At 49.4% G+C, this 9,649-nt stretch overlaps 2 protein-coding genes across 3 annotated transcripts; one reads left to right on the top strand and one right to left on the bottom strand.

The window, feature by feature from the left end:
• The first annotated feature begins 1,317 nt into the window (after window positions 1-1,317).
• Window positions 1,318-3,248, top strand: LOC119093286 (pecanex-like protein 1). The gene is made up of 2 exons (XM_037216223.1): window positions 1,318-1,492; window positions 2,759-3,248. Exons 1-2 carry the CDS (start codon window positions 1,326-1,328, stop codon window positions 2,883-2,885), a joined length of 294 nt encoding a protein of 97 aa, XP_037072118.1. The 5' UTR covers window positions 1,318-1,325; the 3' UTR covers window positions 2,886-3,248.
• Window positions 3,249-4,512: 1,264 nt separating this feature from the next.
• Window positions 4,513-8,996, bottom strand: LOC119093583 (ATP synthase-coupling factor 6, mitochondrial-like). 2 transcript variants are annotated; one of them, XM_037216557.1, is made up of 3 exons: window positions 8,908-8,996; window positions 4,974-5,129; window positions 4,513-4,777 (listed from the first exon to the last, which is right to left on the bottom strand). In XM_037216557.1, the coding sequence occupies exons 2-3, from the start codon at window positions 5,126-5,128 to the stop codon at window positions 4,603-4,605; spliced, it is 330 nt and encodes a 109-aa protein (XP_037072452.1). In that variant the 5' UTR covers window position 5,129; window positions 8,908-8,996; the 3' UTR covers window positions 4,513-4,602. The 2 variants fall into 2 exon arrangements, with proteins under 2 accessions (XP_037072452.1, XP_037072453.1); XM_037216558.1 differs by having other exon boundaries at window positions 8,920-8,990.
• Window positions 8,997-9,649: the final 653 nt, after the last annotated feature.

The raw sequence follows: 9,649 nt of genomic DNA on the forward strand, positions 1-9,649 counted from the left end.
AAATCGCACGCTTTTATTTAATGCCCCTTTTATGCGTTTTCATAGATAGAACAGCAGTATTAGCCTTATTCCTTGGAGAAAAAACAGGAGAATAGAGATATAGTTGGGTTGATATGTCTGCAACATCACTTTATCGAAACAATAGACGAAGTGAAGTTCTTAAGTTCAAGACGTCACTTCTTCTATTGTTTCGATAAAGGCACGTTGCCGAAATATCAACCCAACTGTATCTCTCTTCTCCTGGTTTTTCTCCGAGAAATAAGGCTAATGTTACTATCTTATCTGTGTGAATAACGTTTCTCCCTAATGTACTGAACAACTTACTTTTATGCGTTTTCGTCAAGTATTCAGCTCGGATTTCTTGGTCGAGAATTTGCCTTCTCTCCAATGCCAAATCCTCCCCAAGAGTCGAAGACTCGCGGAGCCGTGAATTTCCTCGTGCCCAAGCGAGTGTTTGGGATGGTGTCTGATATCATTATGTTTTCTATGCAGTGTCCATTTTTGATAGCTTCAGATGCAAGTTTTACCAGAATGCTATTTTTAATGGATTAAAATAATTTTTTCATCAATATAAAATAAGTTCACGCTATTCTTGGGGGTACATGTTAGTGTAACATCATGTCCTTCCGCATCAATTTGTATTGTATTACAATGACTTCTACGAGCAATCGAGAAGCGTTGAATCGGGGCGTATACGAGATGTTCTCCGTCCTCTCGCTGCTTCCCGGCCCGACAAGAGGCTTTGTTACTGTATTGAGCGCGGGCTCGGCCCTGCGTCTGAGCGCATCGGTGTCATTGGTGGACGGTAGGGGGTTAAACATGTGCTGGTGAGCAGCAACGGATCTTGGCACTGAGTGCATTGGAAGGAAAGATTGTGTGCGATGGGGTATAAATATTCGGCTGAAACCCGCAAGTACTATTCTTCGTTCAGTCGTGTGAGTGGCACGCGATGCTGTCGAAGCTCCAGGAACAGCTTGACTTCATTTCACGTTCCTCACAGAGAACAATTTTATGTTCTTTCGGGTGTATATTTGTGGAGAACAAAATGCCTTGGGGCTAAAGCCACCAAGGAACACCCAAGTTTCAGACACCGGTCGCGCATCGATGTGGGGCGGGGATGCTCTGCGTCAGAGAGATAGTAGGTTGGTTTCTGTGGATGTTTTCCCATCTGTAAATGTTTGCGCGTGATACCTCACCGTGCCACCGTGTGCGCCAGTGCATGCGTATTCGTGCGCGCCGATCACACTGTCGTGTGAACAGCCCGCCGCACCCGCTGACCCCTCCCCCCCCCCCCCCCCGCCCGCCGACAGCTCGTCAACGGCGACATGGTGTACGACAGCATCAACCAGGGCCGGCGGGTAGACGTGCTGTGGCCCGACGATAGGTGGCGCCAGCACGGCGGCAAGAACCACTGGGGCTCCTGGCTGCCGGACGGCCGGCAGGGCACGGTGGTGCACTTCTGGTGTCCGTCGCACCCCGACAGGCGCTACCGGTGAGGGCAGGGGCATGGACGCCGCGGCGGGGTGCCGCCGACCGGGTCTGACCGGAGGCCCCACCCGCGCCCCGCCCGGTGACACCGAGGTGGCTTACTCGACGCTGAGACGTGGCCCTGCCCGTGGAGCTGTTGTGGGGGCGTGCTCTTGGGGTGAGAGATAGAGAGCGGGGTGAAGGGAGAGACCGTGGTGAGGTTTACGTGAAGCTGAGAACAGTCTTCTGTTTTCACAACCGTCCACAGACCATCATGCACCTGTCCATCCGCTGCGTGCTCTGTCCACGCCCCCCCCCCCCCCCCCCCGTCAGCTGCATGTTTGGCATACTGGCTCTGCTATCGGGTGTCGGTTGGGCATTTGCCGCGCTGGTGTCCACTACATGACGTCACTTGGAGCTAGTCCCAGTTACAAGGCAGTGTCGTGCAAGCTAGTTCTCCGAGTGTTGTGTAAACGAGATGCTCCACGGGAAATGGCAGTAATAGTTTGAATGAAGTGAACCGTGGCTAGTAGTAGTTTCAGGCTGTGAAGTCTGGCATATGACTGGGTGCATTATAACTCTCGCGGCGTAAACCAGGTGCGGAATAACTGTGTATCGCTAAAATAATTTCCTTGACATATAGCTGACACGATCTCAGCCGTCACTGCGAATACTGTGCGTTCAAACGCTGCGTCGGTCTTCTTCCTTATGGACGTCAGACGTAACAGCTGGCCGGTACGACTGGACGGGACTCGACTGGAATCACTGGCCAGCTGGAGTCTGTGGTGATGCATTCGGTAGCTCTTGATCATTGCTATCAATATATAATACGCAGCGTTATCATCTGCGTTATCTGAACCTAGATCGCAGTGTTACCATTTGCGCTTGTAACCCTATCTGCGCAGCACCACACTGGCGACCTGCCCACCTGAACGACAGTCGTCGCCCTCCCGCCCCCACCGCGCCCCCAGGTCGCACGTGGACCGCACGACTCCGCGGCCCACCCACCTGACGTGCCGCCCTCACCTCACCTGCCCCGCCGCGCCCCCAGGTCGCACGTGGACCGCACGACTCCGCGGCCCACCCACCTGACGTGCCGCCCTCACCTCACCTGCCCCGCCGCGCCCCCAGGTCGCACGTGGACCGCACGACTCCGCGGCCCACCCACCTGACGTGCCGCCTACACCTCACCTGCCCCGCCGCGCCCTCAGGTCGCACGTGGACCGCACGACTCCGCGGCCCACCCACCTGACGTGCCGCCTACACCTCACCTGCCCCGCCGCGCCCCCAGGTCGCACGTGGACCGCACGATCCTGCTGCTGGAAATGAACGGTGGCAACTACGTGCCGGTGGCCGAGGCCGGCTGCCACCCGGTCGACGACGCGCTCACGGAGCCCGAGCGGGTGGTCGATGTGTGATAGGCCGTGGCGGCCGCCGCCGACCCCGACACTGTGATACTGACTGAGGCTGAGGGCGGCTGCGCGCGTCAGCGCCGCGGCCGCCTCCGTGCCGGCGCCTGGCGAGAGGCCGCCGCGGCCGAGGCTCGGCCGCGTGTGCTGGTCCTGCTTCGTGGCCGCGTGCTGGTTGTATTCGTGCGTTGCAGTTTTTTTACGCCGGTGGTGTGTGTGTCCGCGTTTTCGAGGTGACCGTCGCAGTGCTGGGAAGGTGCGGCAATTCCAATCATCACGTTGTAATGCGACCCGTGCCTGTGTTGATGATCCCATTGGTGCTCATTGGAAGGTAGTGGACCCGGCCGGCTGGAAATAAAGTCCATTGGCAGGCCTAAGGCATGTACTCTTTCCTTACGAGACGAGGGGTATGGATATTCGTATTGCGTTTCGGGACCTACCCTGTGGTGTTCCGGCATTACCAGCTGACTCCAGCCGCCCTGCGTTCGATGTGCGCTGTCGGATGCTTCCGAACAACGTACACGATCATAAGCGCGCGCACTAGCGGAATGAGGCCCGCCCGTCTGATAATGGACAGGCTTTGCATTACGGCAGATAGCTGAGCAGGCTGCTTGTACTCCACTGCCACCTATCGGCGGCGAAAGCTATCAGAGCGGTCAGAACGTTGGAATGGCTGGGTAACTTTTGAATTATGCACAGCCTCGGGATAAACCCTCGGAACAATCACTGGTCTCATTTCAGGAGGATGGTTTGGGGAATCTATCGCTTTAAAGGCATCGATGGCATTATGTTGAGGCGGGACAGCGGTTAGCAGGCCTGTGAATGGTTAGCAAACTGTTAATGGTCAGCGGCCTGGTGGTCATGTGGTGGTTACCATTTGAAGGCGAACGTGGCACGGAAAAGGGCGGGTGCCTATGGCTGGAAATTCAACCAACACTGCACCACAGCCCTTCCACCGGTGCTTGATTTCAACTTATTGGTTCGTCCTCGTTGATTTGCATGCACACCTCATTTCTTTGCCCTGTTAGTCAGCATGTTTCTGAATCGCGTGGAGCCGAGCGTAGATTTGGCGCCGCATGGCGTCCGCCCTGCGATGATCATATTCGTTCATTAAGGAGCCATGCGATGAGCCAGGTGGTGAGGATGATTCTCTGGAGAAAGCCATACCGTCACTGAAAGAACGCAACAATCTGCCCTACCCATGGTTGGCAGGAAAGAATTGATGATATCAGTACATCATTGACTTTGTTGCTGCTTTTTGTGGGCTGCTGATCCTTTGTCGAACTTTCCACATCAGACGTGACCCCTTGTAATCAGAGACCTGGTGACTTCCAGCCACAAAATTCAACTGGCAGGAGCCCATTCAGAACACATCAATGACTAATGCTTCCGACGGGATTTGAGGGGCGTGTCCGAAAGCTGTACCTTTAGGAGCTGCCATGCCTGGTGCAACGCAACCTTGAGAGCGCGCTTCGCGGACGGCTGCCGCAGTTATAGAACGTCTCTCGAGCCAGCTCTCCTGCCCCCCCCCCCCCCGTTTTCTGGCGGAGCCGCGTCCAGCCCGTCTGACAACGCCACATGTCACGGCAGAGTCCGACCACCCGGCCTGCCCGCAGTTCCAGCAGCAGACAGAACAGACAGCACGCAGCTTCTCGTATTGATCCCCATCCCCTGTACACAGGTACACCTACAAGCAACAGTCACACGGGGCGGCGAGCGCACCAGCCTAGGCCTGCTTGCTGCTGATCGGGTCGACAGTCGGCTCCGGGAAGTTGAACTGCGGGAACTTGGCCACGTCCTCGCCCTCCTTGAAGCCGTACGAGCGGGCTATCCGCTCCAGCTCGTTCTTCATCTCAGCCTGCAGCTGCGGCGTCGGGTCCACCAGGCCATCCTTGGCTGTCCTGAGAGCGACGGGGTAGCAACGGTCAGGCGGCCACGCCGGCCGGCGCAGTGCGCGCAGCCGGTACGGCGGATACAGCGGTACGACACGCGTCTTCGCGCGCGTGCTTAAGTTTACCGCCTGCCCCGGAAAATCGGGCGCTGGGACCTCCCAGCCACATCGAACAACCCAAGTTGCACAAAGGGGCATGAACTCACTTGCTCTTGGAGCCATATGCGCGGAGTTTTTCCAAGAAGAGCTTCTGGATGGGGTCGTTCGCCTGGGTTTGGCCGAGCGCAGCGGATGTGTTGATGTGCCGCGCCAGCCGAAGGGAGGCGGCCGCCTGACGCAAGGGTCGTGCCAGCTGGCTCATCCTGCCAGCACAGACAGACCCTGCATCACGGTGGCACGGCCATGGCCCGGTGAGTGCTTCACTGCTTCAGACTGAGAGACTGTCACGGCACGCACAAGACCATGAAGCAGAGGAATGAACCACATTTTAACAATGTATTTGTCTGTCAGCATCACCCACTGAACAGTGGACAGCTGAGGCTTGGCAGTTGGCAAAGTAATAGAAATCCTGGGATTCTTCTCGATATCTCTCTAAAATATAAACCCAGATGCTTATCACGAATTGACACAGGGAACAATTCTGGCTAGATATATGCTACCTATACATGACTTCCACTGGCAGCCTGGTGAAACCCTGTGAAAAGTGGCTGACCCAGGCCAACACAGATGCCAACTAGATAATCATTTTGAGCAAAAGAATCCAAAAGGGAAAATGGTGAGTTAATGACTCCTGTGTGTATATACAAAAACAACAGGGAAAGGCCAATCACAATGCATACCACAGCGCAAGCATGTATGACTATCAAAATGAAGCACCCTGACCTAATGCTCTATTGTCATTTTCAACACTGTGTGGAAAAAATCATAATTTATATGTTACAAATTTGCCTTACATACTTCAAAAGTCTCAGGACCTTTCCTAAAGTAAAAGAGAGAATATTGTTATTTTACCATGCACCCAGATGGCCACAAGATTCCGATTTCTGAACATACCTGCTTGTTTTAAACTGTGGTGGTTAAATTGGGTTTATTTTATGTAAAATATGCTGAATGTAGTGGCCCCACAGACAAAGAGGGTATCAGTGTTGGAAAACTTGACGTTTCCTGGTGTAATGTATACCAGGAGATTTTGTACTCCAGGATTGTGACTAGGTAAAAAGAAGTACTTTGTACTCCATCATGATGGAACAAAAACAGCTTTTGTAAAAGCTTGTTTTACCTCTTTGTGTCAGGCCAAAATAAAACCAGAACATGCAACAGGTTCAGACTTGCTGCTTCCATCAGGAGCCATGTATTGATATCTGCAAGAGCAAAAATCTTGCACCCACCAGACTAAGACGCCCAATAGCAAGCAGCCTGTGTTGCCACCTAGGTACATGACAAACCATGTATGGAAATGTAAAAAAGTGTGTGAACGTTGAATGGAATCGCCTTTGAACGAAACCGGAAATGAGAAAGTACCAGAATCGCACCGGTCTGTAGATTAGCAAAGCTGTCACTTCCTATGTTCGCGGACCAACTCAAACTTGAGCATGACTTAACTGACCATTGATGACGAACCACATTAGGTCGCGGCTGCTGTGCGTATGCGGTGCTCGGGAGCTCGCCATCGTAATTATAAAAAATTTGAAGGTAAGAGCATGAATCTACCTGTTTTGCGATTATTTACGATATGTCCTGTCTTAAACGCGACGAATGGTGTACAATTATTTCTTCTAACGCTAGGTAGGAAAGTACACCCTGACCCAGAGCCTTTCATAAATTGAAAATTCATGTATATGCACATGTGTTTCATAGTACAGAGTATGAGACTGTGTTGTTTCAGTGTGCCATGTTTAATATTGGTGTTTCTTTTCATTTAAAGCACTTTTACATGAGCTGCTGTATATGAAAAGTGGTGCTTTCGCTGAGTACCACCCATTGTAGTGTTATCTCTCAAAGATAACCTAAACAAAACTGTAATGACCCACAGCATTTTCGATAATTTTGTACTCCACCAGAGAAAATTTGTACTCGGCTACCAGGGACATTTTTTGGAATTTCCAACACTGGAGGGTATCACTACCAGTAGATTTTGAGGGATCAGATGATTGTCCCAACACACTTATTATCATAACATGGCATGGAAAGAAATGCCTAGAGCTAATGGATCAAAGATGTGACTTGAAATTGTATGAATTAGGGAGATTCACCAAATATGCACCTAATGCATGGTGCACCCTGGCAGAAAATGTAAGGTTGCATTATACTAAGCCCATGTGACTTATGTTTGGTCATCACCATCTCCCTGTAACATATTTATGAACTGAGTGTCACAGTAAATCTAAAATCTTCCCCTTCACATGAGGGATGGAACACTTTTATGATGTAATACATTTGTCTCTGGAACGATACCCACCATGAAAATGAAAACCATAGGCAAAAGCAATATAACAGATGAATCCGAGGTTGTGATCAAATTCTTAGCAGTGTCTAAAACTTGGGTGTTTCTTGGTGTTTTTAGCCCAAGACATGTTGTTCTCCACAAATATACACTGGCAAAGATGTAAAAATTGTTCTCTGATCGACATCGGATGAAAGCAAGCTGTTCCTGAAGCTTCAACAGCATTGCATGCTGCACTCACAACTAAACAAGAGATACTGCTTGTGGGTTACAGCTGAATCTCTGCCATATCACACACAGTCTTTCCTTGCAATGCACTCAGTGCCCAGGTCTGCTGCAACTCACCAGCACATGCTCAACCCATCTACCGTCAAACAACAATGATGCCCTCAAGCATCCAGCTTTAGCCCACACTCAAAACAACAGTGTCTCTTGACCGGCCAGGGACAAGCCCAGAGAACATCTTGTATATGTCACTATTCAACATGTCTGGATTGCATGTAGAAATCATTGTAACACAATAAAATTGATATGGAAGTATATGATATCACACTAAAATGTACCTCTAAATATGAGATGAATTAATCATATGTTGATTAAAAGTTTGTTTAAATTCATTTCAAATAATAAACTTATTAAAATTGCATTTGAACCTGTCAGAAATAGATATTATATAGAAGGTATAATAGTGACATCAAACACCATCCAAAACACTCGCTTGAGCACATGGGAAACCACGGCTCCATGAGTCTCTGCTCCTGAGGAAGATTTGGCATTGGCGAAGATATGTTCTCCACCTAGAAATCCAAGCTGAACACATGATGAAAATGCATAAAAGCATCATTAAACAAAAGCATGGAATATTTTCTATTGATCTGCTGAGTGGTGCCACAAAATCATGATCTGAGTACAAAGCTGAACCAGGGTTTCTTGTTCTTCTTTGATAACTTCTAGTCTTATGTTTATATAATTATTTACCCTTTTGAGATCCACTTTTATTCAAGCCAGGTCTCACAAATCCTTTTTGCAAAATCATTAACATCCTAAAACGCAATATAAAAACCGCTAAATAGCTTACACTGGCATAGTCACTGAAGACAGCTATTGTGTGTGCTCCATTTCTGTAGCCTACCAACCTTTTTGGAGGAGCCACACATGGAGTGGTGAAAGCGTGACTTGTTGGTAGTGTACAAAAAGGCAATATATAAATTCAGCTCAGAGTTGTACAATAATAAAAGCATTGTATCAGACTCAATGCTTGTGAGTGGATGTAACAATGCTAACTTTGTGAGGCTGCAAGTGAGAAACTTAACATTTCCTTGGATTTTCGTTCCTCCAAATTAATCTTTACTGTGATCAAATATGCAATGTCTATGCACCAGTTTCACATTCAACATGCTACATGATGTGCTCTGGGCTGGATTTATTCTTGCTACAGGCCTGTTTTAAATCCCAATTTTCATCTTTACCTATTCAACATAGCTCAGATTAACTTGCTTGACGACTTTCTTGTAAGTGTTACGTGGTAAAACATCTGCTAGTTAACATCCACGTCAAAACACCGCCCTTACAAAACCCACATCAACATAAAAGCGCCGTCAGCAAGTTTTCAGCCACAAGCCCATTTTCCTCCAACTTTAAGCGAAGTGGCGAGACGGAACGCTCTAAAACCCAATAACATTCTTCACGTATATTACCTGGAATTTTACCTTCTCAAATTATGGCAGCAGCCGCCAGACACAACGCACCAAAGCAAAGACCGCCTGCGCGATGCCGCGGAAAAAGGTCAGGCATAGATTTGACGCATTTGTTACATATGAGGACATCGAAAAAAGAAGAAAACCTCTGTTCATGTTCGAAAAGGTGGGTTATCGGCAAGCTGTACCAAAATTAGCCAATAATGTCCTCAAGCTGTCCAGATCCGATTAGAACTGGCTACGGGCCTTGTAACGAGAAAAATTGGAGGGCCAAAGGTACCGTCCTTATGTGATATCACACTTATATGGCATGATATATGCTGTACTCTTTTATACGGACTGTTTATAAGAACTTCCGGCTAGTGCTCTTCGGAAAAAATCACCGATAAACACGTCACCTCATCTCTCCATCGGGTGCAGGCTGGAACCACATTCCAGCAATGATTTTGTAGCTCTGGTGCAGACTAAGGCCATTTCCCCGATGAAAATGCTTCATTGAATGTGCTAGGTCGAAAAATCCGGTTTAGTGAAATATCTACATTTAAACCGGCCGGCAAAGAACAACATTTTTACGGCCGCCGTAGCGTTCGTGCCGTACGGTTTAGTCTCATTACGGCGTTACAAAGCGTCGCCTAACCAGAGTGCAGTAATGCGGGGCTTGATAGGGAAGAGGGGAAGAGGAAGGGACTTTTGATTGAGCGTCACCGAAGCATGACAAGGAGAGGGCATGAAGCTAAATAGC

This window comes from Pollicipes pollicipes, unplaced genomic scaffold, assembly GCF_011947565.3.
Source record: "Pollicipes pollicipes isolate AB1234 unplaced genomic scaffold, Ppol_2.1 Scaffold_4002;HRSCAF=4701_pilon_pilon_pilon, whole genome shotgun sequence".
Classification (NCBI taxonomy): domain Eukaryota; kingdom Metazoa; phylum Arthropoda; class Thecostraca; order Pollicipedomorpha; family Pollicipedidae; genus Pollicipes; species Pollicipes pollicipes.

Bases quoted from the DNA above. Each gene is read 5' to 3' on its own strand.
- LOC119093286 (XM_037216223.1), top strand. From the start codon at position 1,326: ATGGTGTACGACAGCATCAACCAGGGCCGGCGGGTAGACGTGCTGTGG. The intron at 1,493-2,758 runs GTGAGGGCAGGG...CCGCGCCCCCAG, and splicing joins CACCCCGACAGGCGCTACCG to GTCGCACGTGGACCGCACGA.
- LOC119093583 (XM_037216557.1), bottom strand. From the start codon at position 5,128: ATGAGCCAGCTGGCACGACCCTTGCGTCAGGCGGCCGCCTCCCTTCGG. The intron at 4,778-4,973 runs GTGAGTTCATGC...CGTCGCTCTCAG, and splicing joins GCATATGGCTCCAAGAGCAA to GACAGCCAAGGATGGCCTGG.